We start from the raw sequence: 16,031 nt of genomic DNA on the forward strand, positions 1-16,031 counted from the left end.
CATTCCAGCCCATGAGGTCAGGAACTCCCTTTGGTAATGGGCAAGGATGACCAGTGGGGCATGCTTGTTGTAGGTGCTTAGGCAGGCACCCTGACTACCCTGCTTTCACCTATGCCCACCTACAGATGATCTGTCTCTAAAGCTTTCCCGGTCACCCCTGCTTTCACCCAAAACTGCCTGCTGCCCTCTCTCATTGCAACCATCCCTGACATTCAGTGCTCTCTCTCTGCACCTTACCCTGTTCTGCCAGCATCCCTTTCTTGGAATGTCTGCATCCTACCCAGCCTGAACTTTGATTTGCCCCCACCTTCTCCTACCTGCACCATTCCCTGCCTTTTCCTCTTAAAGCCTTCATGCTGCCTTACTTGTTTTGTGCCCCTACCATGGCTGGAACACTCAGCTGGGCCCTCAATTTTAGCTTCGTCCAGCTGAGCTCTTTGCAAACTTGCACAGACAGTGCCCCCTGTGTGAGCTTCTTCCTGCAGTGCCCCCTGTGTGAGCTTCTTCCTGCAGTGCCCCCTGTGTGAGCTTCTTCCTGCAGTGCCCCCTGTGTGAGCTTCCTCCTGCAGTGCCCCCTGTGTGAGCTTCCTCCTGCAGTGCCCCCTGTGTGAGCTTCCTCCTGCAGTGCCCCCTGTGTGAGCTTCCTCCTTCAGCGCCCCCGTGTGAGCTTCCTCCTTCAGCGCCCCCCCGTGTGAGCTTCCTCCTTCAGCGCCCGCCCGTGTGAGCTTCCTCCTTCAGCGCCCGCCCGTGTGAGCTTCCTCCTTCAGTGCCCCCCGTGTGAGCTTCCTCCTTCAGCGCCCCCCGTGTGAGCTTCCTCCTTCAGCGCCCCCGTGTGAGCTTCCTCCTTCAGCGCCCCCCCGTGTGAGCTTCCTCCTGCAGTGCGCTTAGTATAAGCTTCCACCAGCAATGTGACCATGCTCCAGTGGTGTGTTCAGGGTAATCTTCCTCCTACAGTGCTTTCACAGTGCCCTCCCCCAACACTTTTTCAAACAGCGGTTCTAGTATGAGCTTCCTGCAGCAGTGCAAGCGTTCTTCAGCAGTGCTCTCTTGGTGCAGGTTTCTACAAGTGTGCCCTCTGTATGCTTGCTCCTGTATACCCTTTGGTCACTGACTTTTCTGTGCGGGCTGGTGAGCTTAAAATCAATGGGTGGCGGACAATGAGATTGGGACTTGAAGAGGGATCTAGGTGTCGGGGTGGATTGTAGGGTCTTGTGTACACAGAGGAAAAGACTTTATCCATACTCCGCCTCCAATTGATAAGGCAGGAAATGGATTTGACTCGCACCGTCGGAGGCAAAACTATGCCCCATAATGCAGTGGTACTGTTGACTGCCTTTAAGAGAAAATATAAAAAGTATAAAATCTGCTTATATTTTATATAAAAGAAGTCCTCTTAATCCCATTTTAAAGGGTCTGTGCCCCCTGGGACATCCTCCGGGTCCCGCTAAGGGGTCAGCCCCCAGTTTAAAGACTACGGCCCTAAAGTTATTAATAAACCTATTCTGAAAAGTTGTTTTATTGTATCAACCGTGAAACCGGAGAACATTGAAACAAATGTCCCTACAGATGCACGTTTTTTCTCATATAAATAAATGTATTCTGGGCGGAGTGCAGTGGCTCAGATGTAAAACCCACAGTGGCTTTGTCACACTTCTTTCCCCTTTTTCAAAGGTGCTGTTAATGGAACTGCCCATCCTCTTATCACTCTCTTTTTGCAGATTCGCAGGGTGCGGTTGGCAGCTCGGACATCCTTGTTCTTCTGCACGGCTTCCCCACCTCAAGCTATGACTGGTACAAGGTGAGGTCAAATGTTGTTTGTTTAGTGTGTGTAGTTCAAAATTTATAAAATAAAAACGGAGGCATTAAAATGAGTGGGTGATGTCCGTGGTCATGGATTAGTTATCACCCATGATTTATCAACATACATAGAAAGCAATATGTGAGGAATCTGGAGGTTTCGTTCGATTTTCCCAAGGGAAAGACTCTTCCTTTGAGGCTGCTCAACCAAACCCTCCCTAGGGGGTTGGGAAATCAGGACCTCTCTGGCAGTGACTCCCCTCAAGGGAACCAGGACTCCCATTCCCATGGGGAACTCCCCATACTTAAGGCATTATCTGCGTGCGTGGGAATTGGAGAAACCGATGTTACATTCAACTGTGGGACTCAAAATCATATTGCAAGGGCCTTCAGCTGTTTGGCTCAAGACAATGCTGCTCTCGCCGTGGGCTTGACAGCTGAACATAAGCCCACCCCTTTCTGGTCACAGAGCGCGAAGAAAGGCACCATCGCCCTTGAATGGAGGAGAAGGAACACTACACAGAGGAGAGTTTCCAATGTGGGCATGTCACTGAGGGGCAGAGCGGATCCGGCTTTGGCGCGGAGAGAGGCCGGAGAGTGAGCGAGATGGTGCCGACTCGTCAGAAAGCCGCACAGAGTCGACTAGGTCATGGCAAAGTAGCACAGGCCTAAAGTGGAGGCGTGACAATGCAGCAAACGTGGTCGGCCCAGTGCCTGATGAACACTGCTGAAACCAGGATGCAAGGAAGGAACAAATCATCCGCTCTCAACAGGAAACCCAAGGGAAGCAAGAAATGCTAAACAAGCAGAACACATAACCCGCTTGGATACAGAGTGGAGGACCAGAAAGCTGTTGAGAACGCCACCACTTCAGAACAGATGCCATCTAGCTGGGGCAGACCCTGTAACATAGAAGGTACCCGGGTTGCTCCGGGTGGGGAGGGGGTGGAGAGAAGATTGAGAGGAGAAGAGAGAGGGTGAAAGGGGGAAAGAAGGAAAGAAGGAAGGATTACCCTCACCCCATACAAGTGTCATAAATGCCCAGAGAGAGTGAAAGAACCAAGTAACAATAGGGTTACGGGAGCCCAAGAAACCTGCCAACTGGCTCACAAAAACCGCCAAGAACCAAGATAGGCCTATGGAAAGAAGAGTCAGCAATACTCCAAGAAGATACGTGAGACATTGGGACAGAAACCTCTAAGGGAACCAGAGGGGCCCAATAACACAAGAGAAGAACAGATTCAAGAGAAGCATAGAGACACCCAAAAAGTGAACCAAGTGGGGAGAAGCCTACCCACGTGGTGGAGAGGGATCCCTCCAACTAAGGCAACTTGGACATTTTGCCTTTTCAGGCTTTTGAGACTTTATTTGGTAAACATTGACTTTTGGAGCTTTGACAGACCATCGAGAACTGTTAAACCAGTGAGAATTATTTTCTACAGATAACCAGAACTAGGAGGGATTTCATGAGGGCGATCGGGGTGAACAACTATGAGGGCAGGGCTCTCTGCTATTTTTTTCTCCATATCTTTTCTAAGTGGTGGGGCCAGTTTAGAGGATAGGTTTGGACAGAAGACAATTTTTTTTAAATTTGTTATAGTTTGTTCGGAAGGGAACTCCCCTTTATAGCAATAGGGCTAGAAATGTGTTTTCTTGTAAGTTAAATAAAACGGTTGGACTCGGAACAGAGAACCTGTTGTCATTCTTCTGGCTTGCCCCATATGTCAGAAATAGAATGGCTGGCTGTGGTGATCCAAAACATGTTACACAAGTAGGCTTCAGAGTCTTTATGGGTGAATTAATCTCAAACAATGGGGTAAGTGTCTGGGTTCCTAATCTAATAGGGCTACTGGTCTCACTTAGGTTCTATGGTCTATCACAGAGTCTCTCGGATATCATGCCCACTTTACTTCTTCACTCCTGTCCACAACTAGCGAGTTGTTGGGATACATGCTTAAAGTGCCCCCAGAGGTTTATCTACAACTCGAAAGGGTCTCCCTTCTCTGGATTGGTCACTTTCAATCGTGTCAGGATCGGATAAATGATAAAGCATTAGTAGTATTCATATCATGGGGGCACTGGTCTTTCTTCTCACTCCCTCAATCTCTCGGATATACCAAGTTGTCGCTTCTTTGCCACAGGTCCTCTGCACACAGGATTGTAGCGCCCTGCTTGCTATTAGTAATACCCACCAGAAGAATAGTGTTTGGTACATTGTTTCCCGATCCATGGTTATAGCGACCCATTTCTCTATGTGAAATTGTAATTAAAATTGTTATGAGAATCTCCGCGCTTGGAACTAGTATTCTCAGTAATTGGTCCAAAATTAGTAATGCACGTAATCTTAAAAGTCTTAAGAATAGTCCAAACATTGACTTGTGAAATAGTGTTCTTGTATTAAAGTTGTGTAATAGTCCATAGATATAGCCGACCCATGTTTCAACCAATTTGGTCGTTATCAAGGCTATGCAAATTCATATCAAAATAAACTACATAAACATAGGCATTGGTGCCATAATGTTGGAAATGAATAAAATTAGTACAACATAGGAATCAAGAAATCATGTAAAATTAAAAAGAATTAGTTTGTTGCAACATACCACACAAGTTGTTGTCAATTGGTGAAAGCAAGCATCCATGGATGCAAAGTATAGAGTAATGTGCAACTCCCATTGTTCTAAAGTCCATGCTTACTTATTCTATGGGTTTCATCCCAGAAACCATCATCCTCTGTCCTTCTTGAAGCCCTCTTCCCGTGTGTGAGCAGGATCGCGGGATGTCAAAAGATGGCGTTTACGTTTTGCGTGATGAATTATCTAATGTAATATACTTTGTTAAATTCAGTACATGATAATCATATTATGAACACTGTCAAATGTTGACTAACTATTGGGGAATCGGTGGCCAGTCAGATTGATCACCTTTTGGAATTCTAGAATTTTATATTTATCAGAATTGATCTAATGAATGATTTTCTTATATATTAGAATAACCATTTAACATTACATTCAGGGTGAATGCATTACAACTCAGTCCACCTTACGTTTTGACAGCATAAGCAACATCCAGATGTCGCGGGATGTGCCATCTGAATATTTCAATTCAGACCTAGAATATGTGGGAAAACCAATAATTACAGCAGGGAATTGAATACAATCATACAACCGTATGAAAGCACTTTGGAAGTGCAGTGCGATTGCATTATATTTTCAATCTTTATATTTTATATTTTTCATCTAGCACTAATGGAAATGTAAAGACTAGTCCAACATAATAGCAACTCAGTTTATGCGGCTTGCAGAATATGCAATGCAGCAACCATTATCTCCATACACTTCAATAGCGGAACAACACCGTTATACTATAAATAATACACATAGTTTGTTTACTGTTACGCTCACCTGGCTCCCACAGGGGGGTCGATCTGAACTGGACAGCTGCAGCCTCCACCAATGTGACGCATAGTGCCGAGATGACGGACTGGACTGGCCCACCTAGCTTCGTTTGCTTGGCCCGTAGGAATATTCTTCTGATGGTTTGGAAAGATGAGCTCTCCATCCTGCATTGAGCGCACGGGCGCGTTGATGACCAGTTGCTTCACTGGCTCGAAGGAATTGGTGAGTTCCAGAACAATATTGACTCTGAGATTCCCAGCAAGATGCCGTAAGTATGTAGTTCGTAAGAGTTCAAATCTCTGACTTTCACTCTTGTCCGATTCCTTGCAGGTTGCAGCTTGACCCTAGCGAAGAGTTCCTCGTAGCAACCGGTAATATTCAGGTAAGGATTTGTATTATCCATCGTTAAAATAATGTCAATATGTAACCTGTTGCTTTCTCGCTTATCCAGGCGCTGAGAGAAAATATGAAGTCTTGGGGAATAATGCCTCCGGCGGTAAAGACAGGTAAGTGTATTGTGGTGAGGAGGTTTCCCCTTGTTTGTCCCTTTGTTTCACCTTGCTGTCCTTTTGTTTGCCCTTAGGGGCCAGGGTTCGGCAAGGAGGCAGTGGAAGCTGCGCCGACCTGTGAAGAGGAATAGTACCCCCGGTGGTAAAATCAGGTAAGTCTATGGGGGGGTAACTAATATTGCCTCTGTGTATTCCCTTGGCTCACCTTGCTGTTCTCGTCTTCCCCTTAGGTGCCGGAGTGCGGCGGGAGCATGCAGAAGGATGCGGTGGAATGTGAAGATGCTGCGAAGGCCGGTCAGTTCAGCGCGGCGCTGCTGCAGGCGAGGCGACGCGCATAAAATAACTTCTTTCTTTCAGCTCGAAGGCACGATGGATCGGGAATTCAGGTAAGGATCAAAGGTATTGCTCTTGTTCTAACCTTTTCTCCTTCTCGCCCCTTTTTCTAGGAGCTCCGGACTTGAGGCGGGCGTGGCAGAAGACTGGATGCAGACTTGCAGGCACGGTGGGCGTTACGCTGCTGGATGCAGAATAACGCGAAGCGTGTGCTGCTCTTCGGGCGTGGTTTAAATAGCCTTCAAAGTAGTCCCAGGTAAGTATTCCTCCCCAGCCCCACCCGAGTAAAAAAATAGTCCCTTAGGTAAAGTAGTCGCTTCCAAGCCTCCTTTGGCTGGGAGCTCTTGCAGCATGGTCTGCATCAGGTGAGTTTGCAGCATGGTCTGCATCAGGTAAGTTTAAATCTATGAGCCTGGTGCCTATGGCGCCAGGACTGACTCTCCATATGAGCCTTGCGCCATAGGCACTAGGACTGCACCCAAATAGCCCCTAGCAAGGGTTGTTGGGTTTGCTTAGTATAACTTGATGCCTGCTTCCGGGGTTGCTGGACTTGGTCTGGGTCCCCGGGGGTAGAGATCATGACATTTACATGATGACGTCACACGCTTGCGTCCACGTGATGTCATCACGTGGAACGTAAACGAAATGTGGACAAATCTATATTCATATAGTACTAATGGTAATGCAACGACTAGTCCAGTACAATAGCAACTCAGTCGATGCGGCTTGCAGAATATGCAATGCAGCAACCATGACCTCTGCACACTTCAGTAGCGGATTAACACTGTTGCATTATAAATAATACACATAGTTTGTTTACATGATGTCACATGCTTACGTGTGCGTGCCGTCATCACGCAAAACGTAACGCCATCTTTTGACATCCTGCTCACACACGGGAAGAGGGTGTCAAGAAGGACAGAGGATGATGGTTTCTGGGATCAAACCCATAGAATAGGTAAGCATGGACTTCAGGACAATGGGAGTTGCACATTACTCTATACTTTGCATAAGTATAAACGTGCACGCTATCAGCAATCAAAACACTCATTTTACTTTTTTATCTTAAAGGTGACTGAGATTGACTCGAAGGACCTTTATTCAAACTTAAAAGAAACAAACCCATGTTGCTTTGATGTGGGCAATTATTAATTTACATAAAACAGAATCAGTGAATTCATTTCAAATTTATGTCATCGAATCACTATACAAATAGGTCCATATACTAATTATTTACATTTCTATTTGCAGAATTATGCATGCTAAATAAACGTAGAGGGTAAGCCTTAATATACTGTGCTTGCATGATGCCTATTGGGCAACGCCACGGCACATGATTAACATTGGTAAAGGGCACAATTACTTTTCAATTCAGCACAGAGGTGCGATAATAGGATTTCCTTCACATAATGTTAAATAGGAGGTCAACTGGTCTGGACACTGGACTACCTACTAGTGCACATACACATCTCGGTTCTTTTACTTTCTAAACAGTACCTTTTCTTTTTCTTTGGTAATTTTACTACTACCGCAATTTTGAAATCAATTGTGAACTGAAATTGTTTTCCTGTTTTATATAACATCTCCATGGATGCTTGCTTTCACCAATTGACAACTTGTGTGGTATGTTGCAACAAACTTTCTTTTTAATTTTACAATTTCTTGATTTCTATGTTGTACTGATTTTATTAATTTCCGACATTATGGCACCAATGCCTATGTTTATGTTGTTTATTTTGATATGAATTTGCATAGCCTTGATAACGACCAAATTGGTCGAAACACGTGTCGGCTATATCTATGGACTATTGCACAACTTTAATACAAGAATACTATTTCACAAGTCAATGTTTGGACTATTCTTAAGACTTTTAAGATTAAGTGCATTACTAATTTTGGACCAATTACTGAGAATACTAGAGAATACTAGTTCCAAGCGCAGAGATTGTCTCATAACAATTTTAATAACAATTTCACTGCAATTTGAACCGTTTGTGGGAGGTTCAGTCATTGAGACTCCCGCTGCTGTATTTTTGTTTCTTTTTCAATTGAAGACTCAATAGGCTTTGGTAAAAAGCACACAGTAACTCGTATCTAACCCACAACTTAGTTTTTACATTTCTCAATGTGGGTTAGTGTGCTCTTCACTACCCCACTAAAGGGATGCCTCTCACCCCTTTTTCTCTCCCTCTTCTTCTCGTTCCCTTCCTACTATACGTTTTCCACCTTGTCCAAGGGATAAGTGTCTTGCTTAGCCTGTGAAAGAATGCCACCCATTGTACCCTGGCAGATAGTTCACACAGTTTTTAGCAAGCCTTCTTGCCCAGATAGCCCTTCATATTGGTCCACAGCTCGTGAACAGAGAAAAGACTCCATGAGAAATCCGCAGGGCTTGTCCCTGCTTACTGAGAGTGCCGTAGGGCTGCAGTTCTTCTGTGGTCTGTCTGGGAAGATAAGAACAGGGTCCAGGACTGTCTTGATTCGTGGGCCCCAGTTAACAGGAAGGGGGACACCATTGAAGTCTGTGTTGTCTCCCAGATGTTCTACCGTAAAAGTAAATGGAAAAGTCCCCACGTACAACACATAGGTAAACATACATAGATTAACAACCAACATGAGACATTTCTAAGTGCAGGTAGGCAAGCTCTGTTAGCAATGTAACCAGGATGGATGAAGTGCTAAAGTGCAGCAGTAGAAAGTGAGGGACAGGGTAGAGGCGAGGGAAAAATGTTCGCTAAAAGGCAGATGAGAGGTAGGTTAAGAGGGTAACTCTGAGGCAAGGAGGTAGGCTTTTAGTTTGGTTTTGAACAAATCGTTGGGGACTGTTTCGCAGATCTCTGGCGGAAGAGAATTGCATGCAAGTGGAGCAAGAAGAGCGAAGGAGTGGAAGCGAGAGGACGCACAGGGATGGTGATGTGCCACAAGCGTAGTCAAGGAGGCAGAGCGGAGATTACGAAAAGACTTGTAGAGTTGTATAGATGCAGTGGTGCATTTCTGTGGATATATTTGGGAACCAGGAGCAGAAATTTAAAACTGCCCCTTTTTTGCATCTCCATCCATCCATCCATCCATCCATCCATCCATCGTATCGGAGTTAATCTTCTTGTTGAGAGGACAGAAAGCATAGTTGGGGAGACCAAAGAGGATTCTGGCACAGTAGTCCAGTTTAGAGAATACACAAGTGGTTAAGAGATGCTTGGCGATGTTGAACGGAAGGAGGTGCCTGATTTTCCTAATAATTAGGAGGTTGAGGAGAGCCACGTTGCAGTTTTGTAGATGAAAGTAGAGATGGGTCATAGATGGCACTGAGGTTTGTAGCTGATGAATAGTAGGGGGAAGAGTGTCAGGTGGGAACTGGATAGGCGGTTTTATGTGACATTTCTGCATTTTAAAGGGCGAACACAGACGTATTTTCTTTTTTCAGCCAATTATATGTGGCCTTTAAAATGCAGAAATATTACATACTGATCCAACACGCATCCTCTTCCGCTGGATTTCCTGTAAATCTGACGTTAACCCCTGTACCCTCCCATCTCCCAAAACACATTCCCCCTTCTATCCCAGTAATGCAAACGCACTCCCCTGCCCTCCCCCCTTCCTTCCCCACCACAATCGTTCCCCCTCCACTCCCGCACAGACACGCACGCACTTACAAAACTGCAGCAGGGGTGTGACAGTTGTTTTCGAAAGACTGCCAGAGCGGTCTTTCAAACTCTTATTTTCTTATTTTTCTCGCATTTTTAAATGAGCGTTCTTACACACCGGATAGGCAGGGGAAGAGATGAGAGAGTATTTTGCAGGGAAGAAGAGCACCTGTTTTGGTAGAATTTAACATCGGAGGATGCAAAGCCATCCAATATTTAATAGCATGGAGACAGTTTGAAATTTTGATAGAGGGATCAGAGGAGAGTTCAGGAAAAGACCAGAAGATTTGGGTGTCGTCCGCGAAAGGTTGGTACTAGAATCCAAACAAGGAGATTTGTGACCCAAGAGCCTAGGTATATAGTGTAAAGAAGAGAGGACCCAAGACAGAGGCCTGTGGAACACCAACAATTAGAGGAGTGAGTTGAGAGTTGTTGTTGCTCCAGGAGACAGATAATTTGGTGAGGTGCCAGGTAGGATTCAATCCAGGCAAGGGCTTGATCGTGAATCCCAAGAATAATCAGAACATTAATGTGATCAGATTGATTGACAAGTGTCGAGCAGCGGACACGTCAGGGAGAATTAGGATGGAGGATAGGTTGGAGTGCTTAGCAAAGGAGATGAAGTTGGAGACATTCATGAGCAGTTTCTGTGAAGTGACAGGAGCGGAATCTTGCTTGTAGGGGGTCTCCAAGGTTGTGGATGTCTAAGAAATTGGTAAAACGCCAACCCTTTTGAGCACTTTATACTAGTGGGAAGGATAGAAACAGGTAGAAAGTTAGCCAGTAGATTCAGGTCAGCCCTTTACTTTTTTAGGAGAGGGATGACCATGTACTTGCAGCCTGGCCTAGGACCTATGATCGTGGCTAGCACAGCCTGGCCCTCACTAAGATTAAGTGCTTCTTATGTTCCCTAATGTTTCCCAGAGTGTAGAATCTGCATTATCTGAGAAACATTGTGGCTATTATAGGAGATGGTGGTGACGTGCTTCGAAAGTGGCTGCTTCCTCCTCCCTTCTCTTCTCAACTCTCACTTAGAGGAACAAAGTGATATTTCAGAGAGCACTATCTCGGATCTACGGATAAGTGGCAACCATACACTTTTACTCCCTGAAACAGGCAAATGCTTCTAACAAAAAAAGGGTGTAAAAATACTCTCAACAAAAAGTAAGAAACAGTGGACACATCGAAGCCAGCTCCCGACCACACGGCTTCACAGACCTGTTTGCTTCACTGGTTCCAGCAGAGCTGTGCCACTGGAAGGAAATCTTCTATCCTTATTATGCTTGATTAGAAGAACTGTATGGTAAAAATGCATCTTTTGAATTACTTGAAATACTAGGTGCAAAGTGGAATGATTTTTTTTTAAATACCCCTATTGGGAAGTTGAGATACTTTTTTTTTGTATCCCCCCCTTCAGAAAACAGGGAGCCAAATACTCCCACTTGAAAATAATTTCTGGAGGATGCTGTTGAGATGACAATTTCCCTGCTTCCGGTTGCTTTAGAAGGAACTCCTGCACTGCAAGCTGTGTTCAATTGGCGAACTTTAGAAGTAATCTTATTTTTCATTCTTTCAGTAGTAGCCACTTTTTGTGTGCCGTTGTCCTCCGCAAACGTGTCTACTATTTTCAAAATAGCACACTGCCATTTCTGCTCTGACCTGTGCTACACTGATTGGAAATGGCCCCAATCTCTATTTAGATGTGTTTCTGCTGCAGTGGCACATTGCATGTTGCTGTGCTCTAGCACCTTGAAGCTTTTCTTCTGTAGATGGAATTGCCAATAAAGATCTTGGAGCAAATAACCGGACAGACTCAAGGAATATGGTAAATTACTACTTTATTCTCAGTTTAATGAAGCGGGGTTGCTGGCAAACATCGGACGGATGCTTGCACGCTCGCAGACAAACTTGATTACTCAGAGGTCTTATAACCCAACATGCCTCATCTATGATGTCATCCTACATGGCAAACCATAAAACCTAATAACGGGAGGGATTGGTTAGGGGAACATAAATACTTGGAGAATGTATACAGATTAGTACTTCATTGACCGTCTCTTATCTGTAAGACAAACCTTGAACTACCTCTAAATACATACAATAATGATTGTTATGTTATAGTGAACAAAATGGCAGCGGATTAGCATATGCAACATTGTATAGCAGGTTGCCACATAGACCCACTGATTGGTTGGCATTCTCACCCAACCTTTGAGTTTCCGCTCGGCTAGCAGCACGTAAGTAAAACGAAACCCTGATGCTTGAATCGCATCAGATTACTCCCGACTTTCCCAATTAGTCCATCATCTCTCATCAGTTGGGCCATGAGCCAAAGTTTCCCATCTGTAGTTGACCTTGTAGCTTGCCCTCTGTAAGCACATCACTATCTTCATCCGAGGCTTAATGAATAATACTTGTTTTCGACTTCTAAGTCGCATTTGAAGAGACCACGAATTTGTCAATTTCAGCCTCTTATTTACTTCAATTTGATATAATTATACTGGGTGTGATTGCTCCTCTTGGCCTCTAGATACTTGCTCACTCTATCTTGTATAAACTTTATACACTTTTAATTGTCCAATACTTGGCTCTTGCAGAGGTTTCCCTTTTTTAAAATCTAATAGAAATGTCTCGTCCATGATTTATCCGTCTGCCTCTTAATGCTTTACAGCTATTCCTTCAAAAATAGCATCCTTGATCCCAAGCAAACACTGACTCCTCTTTGTTTTTCCTTACGAAGCTGTGCTTCCAGCATCTCCTGATCTGTTTCTGAGGTAGTTGTATGGAATATTTAAACAAGCTGGCGTCCATTTTCCAACTCTGGCCGTCCTTGCCACGTTATATATTCCTCTATAGCAAGCTTCTATTTGTCTTTTCTACCTTGCGTTACTGCGTATTTATACCTATTGGTCAGCAAGTTACTTTGTCTTCTTTTGTATGCATGATTACTTTATCTTTTTATTCTCTTATCGCTTAAGTTGCAATGTCACTCTTCAGTATTTTCATATTGTTTCAGTATATCCTTGTATAGCTTCTTAATGACATCAAGTCTATCCATATCAGATTTCACTTTGCGCTCCATGATGTCCAATGGTGCCTGCTGACATCCTTCCATACAGCATCCTTCCACACCTTCGGTGTGAGGATACATTTGATACAGTTGTTTGAGTGCATATCGTCCACCTGCTCCTCTACATTGCTGTTTGTGCCAAGGAGTTCATTACAATATTTCCTAGAGGTCATTGACAGTTTCTCAAAGCCCCAATGCCAATGCGCATGCCTTAAAGACAAAATAAGTACCATAAATTAGGACTGCTGTAGGTTGTAAAAGGTATGTAGCCTTACTCTTTTTACATTCATTGATCTGAAAAGGGACAGTTTTATTTGTTTGTTGGAACCTAAGGAAAATCTTGTTTCAATGTCGGATTCACTTCACGAGGAACCTGCTTTGCAGTACAACTATCAACATTGTAGAAAGACTTTGACAGTGTTGGTGGCCTACAAGGGACGACTTATTGCATGTCTTAAAGGGACTGGCACTAATAATGTTGGGAACTATGCCCATGTGGAAGGAGACTTGACATGCTCTTTGCTTCATATCTGCTGTTCATCTGCTATATTCCTGGAATTTAGACAATTCCACGTGGTGCACTCTCATCACGAACATGACTACCAAGAATAGAGACTTTTCAAGACTTCAGTCATTTAGATTACCACATTCTTAATGGAGGTACCTGCGTTTGGGGAGATTGAAAAGATGATTATGGTGCAGATTAGTGGTAAGCAGCAAACGGGTGCCTAATATCGCATATTATAGTCAAATGGCAGACACTAATTGGAAGCAGAGTAACCCGGTGTGCAATAAAGTCCTGGAGCAATACATCAACCAAGAATAAAACCACATTGGCAGAAGTCGGAGGAACCCGACCTCCATGAGGAGCAAAGCATCCGATGTTGCAGTCTAGGAGCACCTATCAATCGCAGCTAAGTCACGCTCTGACCACATTACCCAAGCCAGACAGACGGCCAAATGGCTTCCCATAAAAGACAGAATCACCTTCAGAACGCACATGATCACCCTCAATAACGCTGCCCCCAAATACTTGACTGACAAATTCTGCTGGAAGACTTCAGCAAATTCTGCTGGAAGACTTCAGCCAGATCCTACTATGCCCACTGCCTTAGCATTCCCAAATTTAGACTTCAAAAATCAGGTGGTACCAGCTTTCCAGGTCTTGCTGCTAAAACGTGGAACTCCCTACCACCTGCACTGAAGGACGAGCACTCCTTCCTAGCCTTCCGATTCAAAGTGAAATCATGGCTCCTCTCCCTGACCACCTCTACTTAAGAGCAACCTTGCAAATAGTTACCACATGTATATTTTTGTAAAAAGTTAATGTAAAATGCCAGTCACTTCTATTGCTATTTGTTAATGTCAATTTACCCATGTACTTCTTATATCTACGGTAACCACCTTCAACGCAGTTTGAAATGTTCTATTTCCTGTATTTTTTTCTTGTAATATATCTACCTCTGTACGTGTTCATGTATGTAACATGTTTACCAAGTCATGCGCCTAGCTTCCTCAGGGTTCTGTGCGCTATATAAGCAAATAAAACAAACTTTGCGATCAGAATATGACAACATCTAGCAATTAAGATTAGTAGGAGCAGAACATCAGAGAGCAAATCGGTGGAATTGCATCTCTGGGACAGACTATCAGAGGTAAAGTATCAGTGAGACAAAGAACATGTTTATAGTAAGGGGGTACTTTAGTACACTACATTACTTGGCAGTGTGCGGTCATGAGTCCACTGAAAGGAGGGGTAGCAGAGCGGTGCCTTTCCGTCACAAAAACAGGGGTCACCCTTAGCTACTGTTCTACATGAGCTGCCTAGGCAAGGCTGTAATGGGGGGCCTATATTTGTTAGCGAGGGACAGGGTTATAGGACTATGTGCATCCAATGCAGAGCAGGAAGGCCAGCCGGGGGGACCTGGTAGGCACCAAAATTAAATGAAAGCTGCTAAATAAGTGAATAGAACCCCTGATGTGTGGTCGGATCCCATCCCCTCGTCTCAGCTCATCAATGTCAAACCGTGTCCAAGGAGTTTAATTCAGTTCTAACTGCTGGAGTGGGCGGACCATAAAATGATTTCCTATGGAAATTCAGGACGAACATACATGCCCTCATTACTTATGGGGTTTAAGGGAGGAAATTCTCCCACTTGCCTGACATCTCTGAATCTTTTGGGCAGACAGAGATTAGTATTCATGTGGTATTTTCCATTTAGTGGCACAAACAAGCCGAACAGGCATCTGCAGGTCTCTGAGAAAAAAACTGCAGCCTGCTGTTTGATTTTTCTCAAAGGAACAAAACATCTAATTGCATAACCTTTCCAGTGCATTTTCCTTCATGCTGCATGCTGAGACTAGAATAAACATTTGATCCTGCGGTTTTGAAGAGGCTGCTTTGCTTTCCTGGAAGGACTTGGTCTGAGTGCACAGCCAGTCCCGGAGAACATTATAAGTAATTTTAACATGTAAAATTGCAGGGGGGGACCAGAATTGCCAAAGCCAACAGTTTGACGTTTGTGTATTGCCAGCATTCCACAGTTTGCCCGCTACTGCTATTGTGTGCGTAGGCGTTATCACCATTTGCTCCGGTACGCATATCCTGTTGCTGGTATTGCCAGGTTTTGTCATACGAATTCCTGGTATGCACACCATGTCCAGGGATTGACATCAAGCACCCAGACATTCGTTCCATTAATGGCAGCTGCCATCATTTGCGCAGGTAATCTCATAACTGTCCATGTATTGTGAAGCTGCGTGCAAAGTTTAAAAAAAAAAAATACACCTTTATGGCTGCAGCCCACCTAAAAGCACACCCTCCTCTTCTTCTGCTGCTCTGTAAATTCCAATGCAATGCATTACTTTAAATGCAGACAGAGGTATAGATGCAGCATAGAATGTTTGAAATGCAGTAGTTGGTCCAGTCAGTCTCCTGACCTGCGCCCTCCTAATGTATACTGTAGGTGCCTTTCCCCGTCTTACTACGTGTGAGAGAAAAAAGAAATCAAATAACAGGCAAAACCCCTTGTCGGGGGAAAGAGGCACTGAGACTCGGCTGCAAGAGTTCAAAGGATTGTTTATTTCTCCAGCTAAGAAAAATAACCCAAAAAACTCTAACTAATATAAATGTTGGCACTGATGTAAATGAGTTAAAGTAACTCTAACAAAAAATACTAAATGGACCCGATTGGCCAGACGGTGTGGTGCTGTAGGTGTGGGTAGCATCTCTTCCTCCTGGTTGGCTGAGTAGCTGACGGACGTCAAACATCTTGCGCTCCAT

At 44.3% G+C, this 16,031-nt stretch overlaps 1 protein-coding gene across 5 annotated transcripts in view; it reads left to right on the plus strand.

The window, feature by feature from the left end:
• MEST (mesoderm specific transcript) overlaps positions 1-16,031 on the plus strand; it is a 272,991-nt gene that overhangs the window by 67,085 nt on the left and 189,875 nt on the right. For all 5 annotated transcript variants that reach the window (XM_069629615.1, XM_069629618.1, XM_069629614.1 and 2 more), the window contains exon 3: positions 1,719-1,798. In XM_069629615.1, coding sequence (XP_069485716.1) covers positions 1,719-1,798 — 80 coding nt within the window. The remainder of the gene's footprint in view (positions 1-1,718; positions 1,799-16,031) is intronic.

Source organism: Ambystoma mexicanum, chromosome 12 (assembly GCF_040938575.1).
Source record: "Ambystoma mexicanum isolate Mex_15411 chromosome 12, UKY_AmexF1_1, whole genome shotgun sequence".
In the NCBI taxonomy this organism is placed as follows: domain Eukaryota; kingdom Metazoa; phylum Chordata; class Amphibia; order Caudata; family Ambystomatidae; genus Ambystoma; species Ambystoma mexicanum.